We start from the raw sequence: 20,611 nt of genomic DNA, 5'->3' as shown, positions 1-20,611 counted from the left end.
GACATTCCAGCTATGCATGCCAAGTTTGATTGAAATCGGTTCAGTTTCATATGTAGCTCCCATATATATTTTTCGCTCGATTTACACTCATGACCACAGAGGCCAAAGTTTTACTCCAATTTTCGTGCACGGGGAGTAGAAGTAACATTCTAGATATATATGACAAAGTTGGTTGAAAGCGGTTCAGATTTAGATGTAGCTCCCATATATATCATTCGCCCGATTTAGACTCAGGCCAAAGTTTTACTCCGATTTACGTGAAATTTGACACAGGGAATAGAAGTGACATTCCAGCTATGCCTGCTAAAGTTTGTTGATATAGGTTCAGATTCAGATATAGTTCCCATATATATCATTCGCCCGATTGACACTCATATGACCACAGAGTCCAAAGATTTACTCCGATTTACATGATATTTTGCATAGGTAGTGGAAGCGACATTCTAGTTACATGTTTCAAAGATGATTGAATCAGTTCAGATTCAAATATAGGTCTAAAATTTTGCACAGGGATGTGACATTCTAGCTATATATGTCAAAGTTGGATGAAATCGCTTCAGATTTAGATATAGCTCCCATATACTTCCTTCGCCTGATACACAATCATATGACCACAGAGTCCAAAGTTTTACTCCGATTTTCGTGAAATTTTGCACGGGGAGTAGAACTAACATTCTAGATATATATGACAAAGTTGGTTGAAATCGGTTCAGATTTAGATATAGCTCCCATATATATCTTTCGTCCGATTTACACGCATATGACCACAGAGGCCAAAGTTTTACTCCGATGTACGTGGAATTTTGCACAGGGAGTAGAGTTAGGGCCACTTTCTCAATGTCTTGTTATTATTTATCGTGTCGATAAGACAGCTGATCCCATACAAAAATTTTACTAACCGGAGGTCTATCCTCCGGTTAAAACTTATCGGAGGATGAGAAACTGGCCATTAGAATTGTAATTGTGCATGCCGAATTTGGTGAAAATCAAAAATCGCCCGATTTAGACTCGTATGGCAATGGAGATCTAAGTTGCCGTCTGATTTAAGTGAAATTTGACACAGAGGCCAAAACATTGCTCCGATTTACGTGAAATTTTGCACAGGGACTAGAAGTAACATTCTAGATATGAATGCCAAAGCAAGTTGAAATAGGAATAGAAATATATTTTTACTCCGATTTACTTGAAATTTTGCACAGGAGTAGAAATGACGTTGTAGTTATAGATTCACTCGGATTTACTTCAAATTTTGCTAAACTATTCTATACCAATTGATTGGTAGGCTAGTTCTTTTGGTAGTTTTGACTATTTTTTACATCTTATTTACATTTCAGCTCGTTCATTTTTTCTTATTCTTATTGAAATCAGTGTTGCCAGGGAAATTTTTCGGTTTACCCTACAAGGCCTAAAAAAGTTCCCTACTTCTCCTACATTCCCAAAAAATGTTCCCTACAATTTCCCCTACAGTAATTTTCGTTAAATTTAAACAAAAATTAGTAAAAAGTGTTGTTCTATGTGCTTTATTATCTTAAAACATATGAAAATGCAATGTATATTACGTAAAAATAAATTTGCATTCAGTCTTATAAAAATTTATTAATCTCAAAAATAGTATAGGTCCTTAGAGGAATTAACTTTTATGCGCTTTACAGACCATCAGTTATTCCGGACGGAATGTCGGTGTTTGTAAAGAATCTTACAGTGTGTCGGATCGATACGACTTGTCGGCGATGACTAAATAATCGGTAAATGTGTTATCGATCCCATAAACATGCAGCAGTATCGATTATGCCTTCAGACTTAACTTATAATGTGCACAATATATGGGATATGTTCGACACGATCACTGTCGTCCGGAATAACTGATAGTCTGTAAAGCGCATTAGATACGTAGTCTGTCATTTGAAACTCACAAAGTCTCTATTGTTGGACTATACTTCATGTTCGGTAAAGAACATACTGAGATGTACTTCAAAATTGCTCACCAAATTTGGTAGATCACTTTTTTCGCAAAATAACATATACATATTTATTGGCGAAAGATTTTTTATGTGAAGCTTTGATTTATCATGTTTCTCAAGTTCTCATTTACCACAGCACATCTTTCACAGAATTTTCCACAGAAATTTTCCTAGAAAATAAATAAACTAATAACAAAAGTATAGTTCCAAAATTTTAGACCATTTTTCGCTGGAGAGTATTTTTATTTTTTCTTCATCGGAGGTGTGCCGAGGTGTGTATTTTGTAACGAAACATAAATGTTGCCACACATTATTAAATATCAAGCCTTGCCAGCTTCTAACGAAAACGCTAGCAAAATGCGGCGGCGTACATAACTTTTTTCCTCCCTTAGAGCCACCAAACTGCAAAAATGATTACAAATTGTGTCGAGTTAAAAAGTCCCTGCATTTTGCTGTATTTGCAAAAGTTTGCCCCTACGTCCCTACAAAACGCAAAATATTAGAAAAGAAACTACATGTAGGGAATTTCCCCTACTTCTGACAACACTGCTTGAAATCCAATATCCCAATAAACACAAGATGAGCGTTTTTCAAATGCAACACCTTTTCAGTTTGAGGGTAAATATCATTTTCAACATAAATCCAACTTGATTTGAAACGTCTTCATACATTTTCAAATTGTTTGCGAATTACTTCTAAAGGCCTGGTTATACATCTAACAATGTAACGTAGCCGTGACATAACGGCAACGTATGATTTTTTGGCGATTATCCTAATTGAAAAAACGTACTAACAAACTATCAAGAGGAGGCAGAAAAAGCGAATAATATCAATTTGTCGTTTTTTAGGTAGCTTGGAGCGCTATTTAACAGGGAGCGATATTGGATTAAGTTGGTGTTTGTTGCTTGTTTTTACAAAATTAACATATTATTTTTCCTTGAGCAATTGATCAGCCATTCCTTTGATCCTTTGTATAGTTTCGGAACAAAAATATGATCCGTGTTTGGTTTATAAACCCACAAAAACAGTTTTTAATAAATAAATTATTTCTTATTAAATGGCGCCGTACTATAAACGTCAGTTTTTCAACTCGAAAAAAACAAAGTATCAAAAATGGAAAAAATATCGCAAGTTTTTCGCATTTTTGGTTTTGTATGAAGTTTCAACGCGAAAACCGAACAGAATACCGGCCTTTATGTTAATTTATAAATAATAATACGTTGCCGTTACGATACGTCAACTTTTCATATGTAGATACATAACCAAACCTTAAAGGCCGGGTTTGTAAGTCTACAACAACAAAAAACAGAGTTGTGTACATGAATTGTAAACCAGCTAATCGCTTTTAACAATTTTTAATATATGTTCCAAATATTCCTCAAATAAATTGTTGATTATTTACAGACCTATTAAAACTTTTACGCACACAATGATTGTAATAAATTAAATGTTTGCTGCCAAAATATGCTTTTGACAACCCTGTTATTTTCATTAGAGGTGCGTACCAGCTTACGAAATTGAACGCTACCAAAAATTTCGTTAGCATATATATCACTGCATTTCTTATGGAAACAAAATTTTTCGCTGGAGGAAATTTTTCGCTAGCGAAATTTTCGGTAGCAAAAATTTATTTAAGTCTACAACAAAAAAACAGGGTTGTATACACAAATTTTAAACCAGCTAATCGCTTTTAAGAATGTTCCAAATATTCCTCAAATAAATTGTTGATTATTTACAATGTACCCGACGAAGTATTTGAAGTAGTCATTATTGACTACTTTGAGTACTCGTTACTTTCCCAACACTAAAACAGACGCCAAAACCAATAAACTAAAATAGAGGAATGATGGAGGAGAAAAACGACTATAATAATGCAAGAATGCCAAATGTTAATAAAATTATTGGCACATTATACAGTTGGTGCTGACGCTACCAATTTAGTATTGAAATGGTTTAGTATTAAATAATATTGAAACACAGTGAAGAAATGTGTCTTGTTCCCGATATTGACTTTCAATGATGATGGATCATGGCGGCGGAACTTATAATAGCATATAGTGGACTCTATTGGGGTGTGTTGTGGAAGGGGGAGGTGTCCATTTTTAGTTGTAAGTTATAATAATGCTTTATCATGAGCTCGTTTAAAAATGAATTTCGTTCTTTTTCAGGATAATGTGTCATTTTTAGTCATTCCTTTGACACTAACGCCTGTATTTTGTTGGATTATAGCCTTCACTTGCCATTTTCATTGCTCAGTGCTACCAGTCAGTATTGTTGGTTGTTTAGAATGGACTGGTTATACGGAGTAACTATGTGTTAATTGATGTGGTTTTATTTGAATATAAAACGATAAAAGTGTCATTGTAAATATGGAAATAAAATTTAACGTTTACATAGACATAGAGAGTATAAAAATGGTTCACGTTTGAGACCTAATAAATTAGTTAAAAGAAAACAAATTTTTAAATTGCCTTTTAATAAAAATTGATATTTTTATATCGTGCGCCACACAGGGAATTATAAGATAGTACATATGTTTGCAACACCCAGAAGGAGACGAGTTGGACACATGGTGTTTTAGGCAAAAATGCTTAGGGTGGGTTCCTGAGTCGATATAGCCATGTGTTCACATTTTTATAATCAAGGTCTAGGTCGCAGTTTTAGTTCAATTTGGCAGAAGTATGTGTTTTGGGCCAGAATTGATTGATTTTGGTTCAGATAAGGGTAACACAAATATAATATGAGTGTCAAAATTCGTTTTCAGAGCTACGCCTGGCTACGGTTCTTAGAAAAAAACTATTATAGTGATGTTTTATATCCAATATGAGCTTAATATGTTTCCCAGTTTGACTTTTGATATGAATTATATTTGATTTCTATAAAATATTTGCCCAGTGTGACCAAACGTAAGTGATTTGTATGATAATTACCCTGATTCTAAATATTCCCTGGGGAATGCGTTCCTACAATACTAGATCCAAAAGAAGGCGTATTGTCTGTACCCCTTGTGGTCGCTTGGTTTATGAATATTTTAAGAAAAACAACCGTCCCAAAGTGCGGTCAAAGGGAAGTTGAAGGGTACTCAACAATCTCGTCCCTGCGAACGTAGCCGCATGTCCAAACGTCTAAAGACTTTTACGCGTACTTACAGGAGTGTTCCTGCCATGGATGCTTGTGCGAACGTATCGCCCGTTCCATCCTTATTGAAGAACAAAAGATCGTCAAGGCTTTGAATGGCCAACGCGAAAGCCAGCCAAATTGGTCAAGGTTTTTGAAAAGAAACAAAGAAAGAGCAATGCCGCCAAGTCAACTGCCTGTTCAAAAAGCTACTGACAAATCCAAAAAGTAAATTTGGATCCTCCAACCCCTTTTTTGGTGTAGTATAGTTTATGAGTTGGATAACGATGATTTCTTATTTTTAAAGAAAGCTTTGGTTTAAGTGACTAGTGTGTTCTATGTGAAATAAGAAAACAAACTAGAGTGGCTGAGTCTTCTTGTACATGAAGCGGTGGTTACTTTGTTAATGTGTTGACGGGACGCATGTCCGCACTATTGCTCCTTCAAGGTGCTTGATCTATATTAATTGTAAAGTATTTATTTTCAAATTATAAAAGTTTGAAATTTTAAAATATCTACAGATCTATGACCATGACAAGTTGGCAGTTGAATGTATCCTATCCTGATACATGCCACTACTCATTGATTCATTTATTAATTTTTTTTAATTTGTAGGTTTTGATCAGAAATTGCACAAAATGATGCATTTTGGTTACAACTCCCTCAATTTCTTTTGGGGGAATTATTCCCCAAAAATGTCATCGTTTTTAATGTCATTTGTAATATCAATTTTTCTTCAAGGGAAAATATCCCATTTTCGAAGTTGGTTTAGAATAAGGGAATAGAGAAAAATTTCCCGGTGAGAATTTGTTTAGAATAGGGGAATAGGGAATAGGGAAAAAATTCCCAGGGAGATGTTATTGAGAATTGGGCTAAATATAATAATTTCCTTATAACAATGACATTTTATTTTATTTAACTCATTTTACAACCAAGCCGAAATGGCCATATACGGTTTACAGAGATACTCATCATAATTTTAATGATTATTTTGACATAATTTTGTATGCGAGTATGTGTTGACATGCTTTATTATTAATTAGAATTTATATAGTTTTAATTTGCTTACTTTACTAACAACAATCACACGAGCTCTAGGAAATACATCCAGACGAAATATTGAAGTGATACCTTATGACATTGAAGCTAGTGTCTCTTAATGCGTATGTAGTGTTAGTTCGTAATGCATTAACATTGCTCTATTGTTCCACTTCTTCAGGGTTTAAATCATAAAGTAATGATCATCCAAATCACCATATGCAAACACAACCCAGAAATGTAAATGGAAATGATAGTGTTTCTATAGCTGAAGTGGTGAGAAACTGCATGGTTAATCCTCTTCTCCAAGTTTTTCGCCCAGTCATAGCATAGGAGGAAAGAGGCTTTCCACGGCAGTCTAGAGTAATTTTGGCCCAATAAGGATCAGAGATTGATAGCAGCGCAACTGAGGTGTGTCCCGACTGCAACTAAGGGTCACATGATAAGCATAACCTTTTCAGCCAAGTGCACCCGACTTATCACTAGATCACCTTGGACGCATCTCATCTTAGTCGCAGTGTTCCTTGATGTGAATACAAGTTTATGTACCGAAGCATGGAGGATAACACCAGGCACTTTTACAACTATAACGACACAGAAATAAAAAAGGAAATTCGCTGTGCCATGCACGGATACAGCTCTAAATGAATCCATTCTATTCTTAAGAATCTGATTAATTGATTTGTTAATTGTTTTGGTTAATTCTTTCAAGTAATATTCACTTCTTCTTCTTATTCTTCAATTTCAAGTTATGTAGTATGTTGTCAATGTTTTGCGAAGTCGGTATATTTAACGGCGTTGGAATAAAAAAAAATGCTCAAAATTGGTAGTAAAGTGGCAATCATTTTTTGTTTTATGTGTATCGCATAGAATGAGGACTCGTTCTCAAAATATGCGGTACGTAGGGGGAAGTTCCGAATATATGCGGAAAGCAGTAAATCGGCTATATATCGGGAATATATGTTCGAAAAATATTCTTTTTTTGTTCAATAAGTGTCAAAAACAATATTTAAAAGAATTAACCTTTAAAATCATCAAAATTTTTGCGTCCCCAAAACATGCGATATGCATACATATATATATATATATATATATATATATATATATATATATATATATATATATATATATATATATATATATATATATATATATATATATATATATATATATATATATATATATATATATATATATATATATATCTTGGCGTTACATAAAAATGCACAAACTTATTATACCAAAGGAAAATGTGTATACTGTATTTATTTTTTTGAGCATGTTTGTTTATTTAAAGCTTTTTCTTGGCAAGAGAAGAACGCTTCACCAATATAGTCTAATAATTGAAAATAGTGGATCGTCCAATAAAGGGAACTGATGAGCATGTGGAAATCCGAAACTGTCGACTTTAAACTCTATCCATAGGAGAAAGTCTCAAACCCTGGCGCACGCCGCCCACCCATATCATTTTACCTTCGTATTAACTTTCTATGGATTGTCCAGCATTGACTTTTTGTTTATTTATTTTCTGTATTATACTTTTATATATATTTAGTTTTTTTTTTTTGTGATATACATATTCTAATGTATATATAAGTCGGGTTTTTCTTCCTAACGCAATAACTCCAGAACGCACTAACCGATTTCCACGGTTTTGCATTCGTTGGAAAGGTCTCGGGCTCTGTTTACAGATATAGAAAATTCAAGAAAAGTTTCAACGGAAAAGTGGGAAAATATTGTTTTACATACAGAGCACATTACAAAAAATTATAATTTGAATTCATCGCAGTTGCTTTTGTTATAAAATAATTTTTTTTCACATGAATTGGCATTCAATAAAATATATTCGGTGATGTTTATATTGCGAAAGATTTAAGTAGTTGCAAAAGTGATATGACAAACATTCATGTGACAAACTACTGATTGAAATAGGAATAATTGCCCCAAATCGATGGATGCATTCAACCAAGAATTAAATCGAGCTGCAATACAAGGTTGATACATTGAAGGAATTTGTTCGAAATAATGTGCCGTTGCTGAATGAACATCAAAAACAAGAATACGAAACATTAGTGCAAGCAGTAGACAATAATACTGGTGGTCAATTCTTCCTGGACGCACTTGGAGGAGCAGGAAAAACGTTTGTCATTTCATTGATTTTGGTCACTATTCGATCAAGATGTGTCATAGCTTTGGCGTTGGCATCATCTGCACGCACAGAAAAAACATGTTTGGACATGGTTGCCGCATCCATTTAATGCTTATTTAGAGTATGTAATTGTCGCGAAAACCATGTATTTTGTCTTTGTAAAAATAATTTTCGAGCGGAGAAAAATATATGTTGGCAATAAGCATTTAAATGGTTCTCAAATGCCGCAAACATGTTCTATTATTTAAATGATAGAATTTGAGACCATTATATGGTCAGGAAAATCATGTACCTGACCATTCAGTTTTTTTTTACTTTTTTGCAGAGAAAAAAAGTATTTTTATAGTTTACGTATAGACATGTCTACAACCATTACATGGCCATAAAGACCATGTACATTGTTTTCGTGACCATTTAATTTTTTAATTTTTTTGCAGCGACAAGAATTTTATAAAAACATTGAGAAGGTACACACAATTTTCATTTTGCGCGTCAGTCGTGTGTTGATTGTTTCTTGGAATGGACGGAGAATACGGAATTATTGTGTTTTGTGTTAATTTATTTATTCAGAAATGGCACGTGGTTTTATGTGAATACAAAAAAGGAAAGTGTAGTTGAAAAAAATTTACCTGGTTTTTGTTCTGCATTTTGATATATGGAATAATTTATTTTTATTTGCAGTTACATGATGTCTGCGTTTGTACATTTGATGGGCTCGAAGTAAATATGGAATGATTACTTATTGTTGCAATTGAACCAAACTAGAGTGTGTAAAAATATGTGATGTTTGCTTGCACGACATTATAAATACAAATAAACAATGAATTAGTTTATAAATAAATAAAAAGAAAAAAATAAAGTTGATTTTGTGTTTTCTTTTCTCAAGCGGCGTCTTTTTTGGACGACGAAAAAAGTTTTTTCATAAAAATCAAAACATTTTAGGTTGTGACCATGTTCTTTTAACTAGAAGAAAAACATTTTGACGAATAACATATCATTTAAGATCGTGACCATTGTCTTTTAATGGAAACAAAATTCTTTTTTATCAATATAATAACATTTTAGATGATTTTGTAGGGCTATCGTATATATATATATATATATATATATATATATATATATATATATATATATATATATATATATATATATATATATATATATATATATATATATATATATATATATATATATATATATATATATATATATATATATATATATATATATATATATATATATATATATATATATATATATATATATATATATATATATATATATATATATATATATATATATATATATATATATATATATATATATATATATATATATATATATATATATATATATATATATATATATATATATATATATATATATATATATATATATATATATATATATATATATATATATATATATATATATATATTTATATAACATATATACGGGAGCTATATGGGAGCTATATCTACATCTGAACCGATTTCGAACCCTTAGTTCTATTGCCAAATATGGGAAAATCGGGCTATACATATTAATACACTAGTTTACACTTTAAATGTGCATTTGATTGGAGGTGACTTTTTTTATGTACTAAAAAAATGTTAGAAAAATTTTTAGGGAACAGTGTTAGAGATATCCCGTTATTTTTAGTTTTTCGGTCTTTTTTCACTAAACAAATTATGCCTCGAATTAGAAATGTAGAAATGTCCGATTATATCGTACTTAAATGAATGGTATGGAGATGACGAATAATCGTATATAATTGGATATGTAATAAGTTAAGTGGTTCAAAAAATATCAATGCAAAAGGGCAAATTTTCAAAAAAATCATGTTTTACAATGACCCTTTACCGCCGGAAAAGTACAAACCATTGAAAACATTTTTTTATCTTCAATGTCGTATAGATGATACTCTAACGTAAGTAATAACACCAACTAGAAGAAAAACGACCGAAAATGACAAAGTTATAAGCAATTGAGTGAACAAATCCGATGTCAAATCATGCAAGTACGAGCCACTCCCCCACATAAAAATGCATTTTTGTGTGGGTGAGTTGCTCATATTTGGAGGATTCGACATCGGATTTGTTCACTCAATTGATATAATCGGACATGTATAATTTGTTTAGTGAGAAAAAAACAAAAAAAAAAAAAAATAACTAAAACTGTTCCATAGGTTATGTTAGGTTAAAGTGGCAGCCCGATTAAGATTCAGACTCACTTAGACTATTCAGTCCACCACATTAACCACATACCACATTAACTAAAAGTACCTAATACATATGGGCACTTCTAGTTTTAACCGTTGAACCTTCTTGATTATTTTTCTTTGTTGAACCAACCAGATTGTTCCAAAAACATTAGCAGACTGCTTAAGTTAACGTTTTCCAGATCCGCCAGTAATCTGAAGCTATATGCTCCTAAAAGATGCTTGCGCTTTACACAAAATGCAGGACACTCACACAAGAGGTGTTTAATTGATTCTTTTTCCTCCGCATCATGACAGCTCATACAATAGTCATTATACTTCGAGCCAATAGTTTTTGAAAAATCGCCTATCAGGCAGCGACCCGTTATAGCAGATATCAGGAGTGATATCTGACGTCTCGAGAACATTAGCATATCTAGTGTGCGGTTTAAGTTGAAATTGGGCCATATTTGCTTGGTGTCGTTACAACCCTTGCAATTCTCCCATCGAACATTTGCCATCCTAACAGCCTTCTCACGCAGCATGAGCTTGCAGGTAGCTAGGGGCATACCAACAAATTCTAGTTCCCCTGGAATATGTAAGGTAGTCCTTAGCCTTGCCAACTCATCCGCTTCGCAGTTCCCCGGTATGTTCCTATGGCCAGGCACCCATATTAGGTGAATATTGTACTGCTCAGCCATCTCATTGAGAGATTTGCGGCAGTCGATGGCCGTTTTCGAGTTGAGGAACACAGAGTCCAAGGATTTTATTGCATGTTGACTGTCTGAGTATATATTAATGCCCACATTTTTTGGAACATTACTTCTCAGCCAATTCGCCACCTCTCTTATTGCTAATATTTCAGCCTGAAAAACACTACAGTGATTAGGTAATCTTTTCGCTATTCGAAGTTCCAGATCATTAGAATATACTCCGAACCCCACTTGTCCATCCAATTTGGAGCCATCAGTGTAGAAATCTATATATTCTTTATTCCCCGGGGTCTGTGTGCACCACGCCTCACTGTTGGGGATTAGAGTCTCAAACTTTTTGTCGAAAAGTGGACTCGCCAAAGTGTAATCCACTACGTTAGGCACATCTGGCATTATTTTGAGGACAGAACTGTGACCGTAACCTTTTTCCGACCACAGCGATAGTTCGCGCAACGGCTGTGCGGTTAGCCGTTGTTGCAGCTGACTGTTTGGCCAAAATGTCTAAAGGCAATAGATGCAGCATGACATTAAGGGAATTTGTTCCTGTCTTGCTGAATGCGCCTGAAATACACAAACACGCCATACGCTGAACTTTATCTAAACAAGTCGGTTTCTGAAGTGCCGGCCACCAGACTACAACACCATATAGCATTATAGGTCTAACCACTGCCGTGTATAGCCAATGCACAATTTTTGGTTTCAGTCCCCACTTTTTTCCTATTGCCTTTTTGCACGAGTACAAAGCTACAGTTGCCTTTCTCGCCCTTTCTTCAATATTAAGCTTAAAGTTCATCTTCCTGTCCAAAATAACGCCAAGGTATTTTGCACAATCACCAAAGGGAATTTCAATACCTTTGTATGTTTGCTTGTCCTAGTGTGGCTGAAATACGTCTCTTCATTAGCAGTTCGTCTAACAGCCTGAGTATACATGGATCAACATTCAGAGTTGTCAGTCCATTTAATATCGAGCTCGGATGGACATTATTGAACGCCCCTTCGATGTCTAGAAACGCCACGATTGTGTATTCTTTGACAGATAGTGAGCTTTCAATAAAGCTGACTAGTTCATGTAGTGCGGTCTCAGTAGACCTGCCCTTCGAGTATGCATGCTGTCGTTTCGAGAACAAACTTGAATCGATGCTAGTTCTAAGATAAATATCTATCATCCTCTCCAGAGTCTTAAGTAGGAATGAGGATAAGATTGGTCGGAAATCCTTCGCCCTCGAGAGAGGCTTTTCCCGCTTTAGGTATGAAAACGACTTTTGTTTCCCTCCACTTTCCTGGGATATATGATAAGTTGATACATCCTTTATATATCACCGACAACCAGGGGATAATTTTGTCAGTTACAGCTTGTAACTCCGCCGGAGTAATTCCATCAGGTATATTATTAGGGGCAAATTTTTCAAAATCGGGCGGAACATATATATGGGAGCTATATCTACATCTGAACCGATTTCGAACCCTTAGTTCTATTGCCAAATATGGGAAAATCGGGCTATACATATTAATACACTAGTTTACACTTTAAATGTGCATTTGATTGGAGGTGACTTTTTTTATGTATTAAAAAAATGTTAGAAACATTTTTAGGGAACAGTTTTTGAGATATCCCGTTATTTTTAGTTTTTCGGTCTTTTTTCACTAAACAAATTATGCCTCGAATTAGAAATGTAGAAATGTCCGATTATATCGTACTTAAATGAATGGTATGGAAATGACGAATAATCGTATATAATTAGATATGTAATAAGTTAAGTGGTTCAAAAAATATCAATGCAAAAGGGCAAATTTTCAAAAAAAAAAATCATGTTTTACAATGACCCTTTACCGCCGGAAAAGTACAAACCATTGAAAAAAATTGTTTATCTTCAATGTCGTATAGATGATACTCTAACGTAAGTAATAACACCAACTAGAAGAAAAACGACCGAAAATGACAAAGTTATAAGCAATTGAGTGAACAAATCCGATGTCAAATCATGTACGAGTCACTCCCCCACACAAAAATGCATTTTTATGTGGGTGAGTTGCTCATATTTGGAGGATTCGACATCGGATTTGTTCACTCAATTGAAATAATCGGACATGTATAATTTGTTTAGTGAGAAAAAACCAAAAAAATAAAAATAACAAAAACTGTTCCATAGGTTAGGTTAGGTTAAAGTGGCAGCCCGCTTAAGATTCAGGCTCACTTAGACTATTCAGTCCATTGTCATACCACATTAACTAAAAGTACCTATTACATATGGGCACTTCTAGTTTTAACCGCTGAACCTTCTTGATTATTTTTCTTTGTTGAACCAACCAGATTGTTCCAAAAACCTTAGCAGACTGCTTAAGTTAACGTTTTCCAGATCCGCCAGTAATCTGAAGCTATATGCTCCTAAAAGTTGCTTGCGCTTTACACAAAATGCAGGACACTCACACAAGAGATGTTTAATTGATTCTTTTTCCTCCGCATCATGACAGCTCATACAATAGTCATTATACTTCGCGCCAATAGTTTTTGAAAAATCGCCTATCAGGCAGCGACCCGTTATAGCAGATATCAGGAGTGATATCTGACGTGTCGAGAACATTAGCATATCTAGTGTGCGGTTTAAGTTGAAATTGGGCCATATTTGCTTGGTGTCGTTGCAACCCTTGCAATTCTCCCATCGAACATTTGCCATCCTAACAGCCTTCTCACGCAGCATGAGCTTGCAGGTAGCTAGGGGCATACCAACAAATTCTAGTTCCCCTGGAATATGTAAGGTAGTCCTTAGCCTTGCCAACTCATCCGCTTCGCAGTTCCCCGGTATGTTCCTATGGCCAGGCACCCATATTAGGTGAATATTGTACTGCTCAGCCATCTCATTGAGAGATTTGCGGCAGTCGATGGCCGTTTTCGAGTTGAGGAACACAGAGTCCAAGGATTTTATTGCAGGTTGACTGTCTGAGTATATATTAATGCCCACATTTTTTGGAACATTACTTCTCAGCCAATTCGCCACCTCTCTTATTGCTAATATTTCAGCCTGAAAAACACTACAGTGATTAGGTAATCTTTTAGCTATTCGAAGTTCCAGATCATTAGAATATACTCCGAACCCCACTTGTCCATCCAATTTGGAGCCATCAGTGTAGAAATCTATATATTCTTTATTCCCCGGGGTCTGTGTGCACCACGCCTCACTGTTGGGGATTAGAGTCTCAAACTTTTTGTCGAAAAGTGGACTCGCCAAAGTGTAATCCACTACGTTAGGCACATCTGGCATTATTTTGAGGACAGAACTGTGACCGTAACCTTTTTCCGACCACAGCGATAGTTCGCGCAACCGCACAGCCGTTGTTGCAGCTGACTGTTTGGCCAAAATGTCTAAAGGCAATAGATGCAGCATGACATTAAGGGAATTTGTTCCTGTCTTGCTGAATGCGCCTGAAATACACAAACACGCCATACGCTGAACTTTATCTAAACAAGTCGGTTTCTGAAGTGCCGGCCACCAGACTACAACACCATATAGCATTATAGGTCTAACCACTGCCGTGTATAGCCAATGCACAATTTTTGGTTCTAGTCCCCACTTTTTTCCTATTGCCTTTTTGCTCGAGTACAAAGCTACAGTTGCCTTTCTCGCCCTTTCTTCAATATTAAGCTTAAAGTTCATCTTCCTGTCCAAAATAACGCCAAGGTATTTTGCACAATCACCAAAGGGAATTTCAATACCCCCTAAGGAAATAGGCCTAACCGTGGGAGTTTTGCGATCTTTGCAGTACATGACTAATTCTGTCTTTGCAGGATTTACCCCAAGACCATGGTCTTTCGCCCATTTCTCAGTCATCCGGAGGGCCCTCTGAATAATATCTCTGATTGTGGATGGGAATTTTCCCCTGACTGCCAGAGCCACATCATCTGCGTATGCCACCACTTTTATCCTTTCTTTTTCTAGAGTAACCAGAAGGCTATTTATAGCAACATTCCAAAGAAGAGGTGATAGAACTCCTCCTTGGGGAGTGCCTCTGTTCACATACCTTTGTATGTTTGCTTGTCCTAGTGTGGCTGAAATACGTCTCTTCATTAGCAGTTCGTCTTACAGCCTGAGTATACATGGATCAACATTCAGAGTTGTCAGTCCATTTAATATCGAGCTCGGATGGACATTATTGAACGCCCCTTCGATGTCTAGAAACGCCACGATTGTGTATTCGTTGACAGATAGTGAGCTTTCAATAAAGCTGACTAGTTCATGTAGTGCGGTCTCAGTAGACCTGCCCTTCGAGTATGCATGCTGTCGTTTCGAGAACAAACTTGAATCGATGCTAGTTCTAAGATAAATATCTATCATCCTCTCCAGAGTCTTAAGTAGGAATGAGGATAAGCTGATTGGTCGGAAATCCTTCGCCCTCGAGTGAGAGGCTTTTCCGCTTTAGGTATGAAAACGACTTTTGTTTCCCTCCACTTTCCTGGGATATATGATAAGTTGATACATCCTTTATATATCACCGACAACCAGGGGATAATTTTGTCAGTTACAGCTTGTAACTCCGCCGGAGTAATTCCATCAGGTCCGGGGGATTTGAATGGTCCAAAGCTATTTAGCGCCATCTTATTCTAGTTTCCGATACAATTTCCTCGACAGGAAACGACCGCTGAGCAACTGTGGCACCGCCAGTACATGGTTCAACCGTCTGATTTCCAGGAAAATGTGTGTCCAATAGTACCTCCAGCGTCTCCTCACTGGACGTTGTCCAATTGCCCTCCGATGTTTTAATGAAACCTGGAGCGGAGTTGGTGGATGCTAGAACCTTCCGTAGTCTGGAAGCCTCGGACGTATTCTCAATACTGCTGCAGTAATCATTCCAAGAGTTATGCTGAGCCTTTCTCAGTTCTCGCTTGTATCCTCTCAGATTCTTCTTGTAAGCGTCCCAGTCCTCAGGGGCTCTGGTGGACTTTGCCTTGTTAAAGAGCTTCCTGTAGGATTTCCTCATATTACTTAATTCCGTAGACCACCATAGTGGTCGATGTTTCCCCCTTTGTTTTCCTCTAGGGCATGCAGCTTTCAGTGAGATGTTGAAGGCCTTAGTAATCCGCTCCACTGCGTGTTCGATATCTTGCACATTTCTCATATTTGTCTCTGTTATTTCCGGTATCATCCTATTGAACGATTCCCTATACCTATTCCAGTTAGCTTTCCTAACATTTGGCGGAAATGTGGTCTTGGTGATATGAACATCAAATTTGAAACTAATGTAGCGATGATCTGAGAAGCTGTGTTCACTTAAAACCTGCCACTCAGATATCATTTCATTCAGTTCTTGCGAAGCCAAGGTGATGTCCAAAACCTCTTGCCTGTTTTTAGTGACAAAGGTTGGGGCATCTCCCTTGTTGCAAACTACCAGATTAGTACGCAAAATAAACTCTATTAGCGACTCTCCCCTTGCATTAGTATCACTACTTCCCCATATACTATGATGTGCATTCGCATCGCATCCCATAATGAGTTTCGTCTTTGTTTTCAGTGACTCCTCCACTAAGGTCTTAACGGCATATGGAGGCATCTCCCTGTCATGTCCCATGTAGACCGAAGATACCCAATATTTGCATATGGCTATTTCTAAACTGGCAACGACAGTGTCTGTATTGCACATTGAAGGAAGCAGAAACAAGTTGAGCTCGTTTTTAGCAATTATACAGGCTCGATTTACATCATTACCAGTATACTGCAATAGTTTGAACCCTGGAGTACTTAATTCACATATTTTGTTTCTATAAACCTATGGTTCTTGAATAAGAACTATGTCTATGTCCCCTTTCATCAGGAGAACTTTTAAGGCAGCACATGCAGCCTTAGAATGATGAATATTTATCTGGAGGATCCGTAGGTGCATCGAGATTTTCAACAACCGTCACATCAGCCGCTTCAATCGAGTCATCAAGAATGTTCTCTTCAGAGATCTCGGTGACTCTCGCAATAACCATAGGTTCAACTTTGGTGAGTTCTGAGTTCCTCTCGCATACGGTGTATATCCATGTCTTCAACTTTGGTATCTCCCTCGACTTCGCAAGAGGATCCGCTTACTTCTGATTCAGACAGAGGCTTGTCCATTTCTGAATCCTTTAGCTGATCGTTTTTATATACCTTCATTTGGATATAATGAAAGCCATAACATACACGGCCCTGGGACTTTGCTAGATGTGGCAAAGACTGAGTGTTCAATATAAACACTGCATGCCGTCTTGGTCCATCCACTTCATCCAAACGGCCAACCTTCCAATCAGCTGTTGGAAGATCTGGATTGCATCGTTTCAGTCTATTTAAAATAGATTCAGGGTCAGAAGGGTTTGCAGGTATCCACGCATGTGCTCTAGGTCTAGCCGGTATGTCTTTCTTCTCGACTAACTCTAGAGCAGCTCCTTCCCAAACTTCACCAATTAGTATCAGAGCAGCTTTAAAACATTCTATAGACCTCTGGTCCTCAAATGCGACTAGCTTAAATCGTCCTTGATACCAACCAGCCTCTTGTTGTCGAGGATCGGGGCCGGGAAACTTTTCCAGCACCTGTGAGTAGACGACAGACAGAGCATTCTCAATTTCCCCCCATTTTTGCTTTGGAACCATACCGTCCAATGCTCCTTTATTAATGATAGCCATCACAAGGCTGTCTTTAGCAACTGAGGCAAACGATCTTTGATCCCTTTTGGAGGATGGCAGCTCATCCGGCGATCGTTCCCTTTTTCCAGTCTCAAGAATTTCTTGAGCCCATTTTAAGGAATCGCTTTGTTTAGCCGACAGCGTGCTTGGGTCGACTGATCCTAACTTCTTTAGGATAAACAAAGCATTTCTGCGTTCCTTGGATCTCTTTCGTGAGGGATTACCTCCTTTTGATGTCGTTACCTTAGAAAAAGTTCGACTTGTCATAGTGTCGCCACCTGTCGACCCGTCTACAGGTCGACTAAATTGGGCCTAACTTTTGGTCATTGCCCAGATTTATAATTCCAGTCGATAACCGTCCACTGGGCCCTGAAGTTAGCAACCCAGTGGATGACTTGGAATTTCGCTGCATGGTGGCTTAATATCCCACCACACTTGAAATTCTTAGTAGGTACCTATTACGATGAGTTTATCCGCTAGTGAAAAACATGTCCGTTCCGTTCGACGGTTGATAGTTCATATAAAATTTCCATAAAAAATTTTAAAATTGTTTTTCGAATTCTGCAGATCAAATTACATAAGAAAAGTCAGATTTCATCAAATGTACATGCAAAAAAAACTTATTTTGTAAACTAGTGATATTAGTACCAATACTACCACATGTACCATTCGAAATAAAAATAAAATTTTGACAAAATGTTATGTATATTACTGCACTCAAATCGATGATTTGACTTTGGCAAAATTGATATGTTTATGCAAAATTATTAAGGCAAAGTCAACTGTCAATAACCTTTTTTTGTGAGGATCGAGTGTAATTCACTTTAGGATTAGTGAATTACAATCTAAAGGGCTTTGTCCAAATAAATTTGACAAACATACATTTCCTCTGTTGGTTAAGCTAATCTTGTTGTTTAGTCAACGCATGGTTTTAAGCTGAAATCGAAACAATAAGAAGTAAAATGTGATTTCAGCGTGTACAAACCTGTTTCTTGTTCAATAAAAAGTAAACACTTGAATATCCTTTTATAATCGCTTTATTTTTAAGGCCGTCTTTATGCTGTAATTCATATATAAGAACTAACTATGACAATCGATGAGCTTTTTCTCCACCGCTCTCTTTGTTACCTTGCGTTTGCACCGTAACGGGTCTCCACATGCCTCCTATGATTTGCAGGCGCAGGCGTAGTCCAGGGTTAGATAGTTGTGGCGTTGCGTCCGGGAAAATTCCTGAAAAATCTCCTGGCACAATCTCAGATTCCTTCGCCTTTCTCTTCTTATCGCTTCTATCTTTTTCCATTTTGCTTATTTATTATATATATCTTGCTCCAGAATACATCACATCGTCGGTAATGTCTTGAATTCCGGGAATTTTATCTCTGATCACCCGTTGGAGGTGCACCAGTAGTCCTGTGAGGTGCTACATTATACATCACGATAAAATTCTGAATCTCCTCCTGATAAATTTTCTTATTAGAATGGGTCATTTTAAGACGTTTCACGAGCGAGCGAATCATATTTTCCACTTCTTCATTGGCCTGTGACCAGTATGGAGACGTAGTTATCAGAGTTATTCCATTGCTTTTCCAAAAGTCTCTCAACTCCGCGTTTACATATTCAGGCCTGTTCCCAATTTCACAAAATTTTGCGATTCGTATCGAAAATAAAGTCGTGCGATTCATAATTGCTTGTTCCGGAAATCGCGCGAAAGCGTATGGAATTGAAAATCGCAAAATTTCAATTCCAAAATGTGTCATAGCTATTAAAAACAGCTGTTTAAGCAAAAGCATTTTAGTCCGGCAATTTTTTTTTGAAAAAGAAAACAATAAACGAATCTGTAAGATAAAGGAAGGGGTTTTTTTAATGCAATTGCATATTTTGAAATACATCGACGCCGCAAAATTTGCAAAATTACAAAATAATTATGGCGTCACGCTAGTCAGTGTTGCATTGAGATCCATTCTCACCAGTTTCTAAATAAAATCGTAATCTTTGGAACACGATATGCGAATCGCAAAACTTCCCTTCAGTAGATTGTGTCAAAATGGGTCGATCCAAAATATACGCGATTATTACTTCACAAGTACATTATTGATTAATTTATTTTGAATTCGCAAAGGCAAGTCTCATCGATTTGAAATCGGAAAATTTTTGCGATTTGCGCTGACCTGAACAAGTCTAATTCGAGAAATCGCAAATTTTTTGCGATTACGACGCCTCAACTTCTCTATCTACCAGCGGCCACCAATTTTCGATCGTACTCTCCTCTTCACAGTTGATTCTCCGGCGTGTCCTTCGTAGGCCAATTGTAACAGTTTATTACGAACAGCTTTTGGTATTATTAGACGATTACCTCGTAACATTATATTGTCGACCCCCGATAGCACGTAGCGGAAAGGTTAGAATCATTTCTAATAAAGTCTAGAACATCTTGGATCTCTTTCTCCTTTGAGCTTTCCTCGCTCACTTCACATATGCTCATAGCTCTTGAAACTGAACTAGCCATTATATGTAGCTCGCTATGCTCCTCTATTTCGTCGTATGATCTGGATTGGTCCAACTCGATATGGAATCGGCAACGTTTTCTTTTCTAGCCTTATAAATTATCTTAAACCAGAAAGACTAAAATCTCAATAACCATCTTTCAATCTTCGCTGGTTTTGATGTTGGCTAAAAATTACCTCTAAAGGTGTATGGTCTGTTACCAATTCAAACTCCACTCCAATAAAATGATAATACAATCTTTCGACGGCCCAAACCAATGCCAAACTTTCTTTTTCCGTTTGGAAATACCT

The 20,611-nt window shown here is 36.4% G+C and overlaps 1 protein-coding gene and 1 long non-coding RNA gene across 4 annotated transcripts in view; one reads left to right on the top strand and one right to left on the bottom strand.

Annotated features, from left to right (window-relative positions):
• The window catches only part of Nepl16 (Neprilysin-like 16), a 369,741-nt gene that overhangs the window by 34,916 nt on the left and 314,214 nt on the right, over positions 1–20,611 (bottom strand). Inside the window, exon 10 of one of the 3 annotated variants that reach the window (XM_075291092.1) lies at positions 18,838–19,651. The exons of the other annotated variants lie outside the window; for them this stretch is intronic. Within the exon in view, the coding sequence (XP_075147207.1) occupies positions 19,579–19,651 (73 nt within the window). The 3' untranslated portion in view covers positions 18,838–19,578. Of the gene's footprint in view, positions 1–18,837; positions 19,652–20,611 lie in introns of those variants that run through there. 3 annotated transcript variants of the gene reach the window in all.
• Positions 3,043–4,420, top strand: LOC142239945 (uncharacterized). Its single transcript, XR_012723146.1, has 2 exons — positions 3,043–4,069; positions 4,130–4,420. It is a non-coding gene; the product is annotated as an uncharacterized LOC142239945 (long non-coding RNA).

This window comes from Haematobia irritans, chromosome 1 (assembly GCF_050003625.1).
Source record: "Haematobia irritans isolate KBUSLIRL chromosome 1, ASM5000362v1, whole genome shotgun sequence".
Taxonomy (NCBI): domain Eukaryota; kingdom Metazoa; phylum Arthropoda; class Insecta; order Diptera; family Muscidae; genus Haematobia; species Haematobia irritans.
The sequence above is the reverse complement of the archived record's forward strand: the minus strand, read 5'-3'. Positions and strand labels throughout refer to the sequence as shown.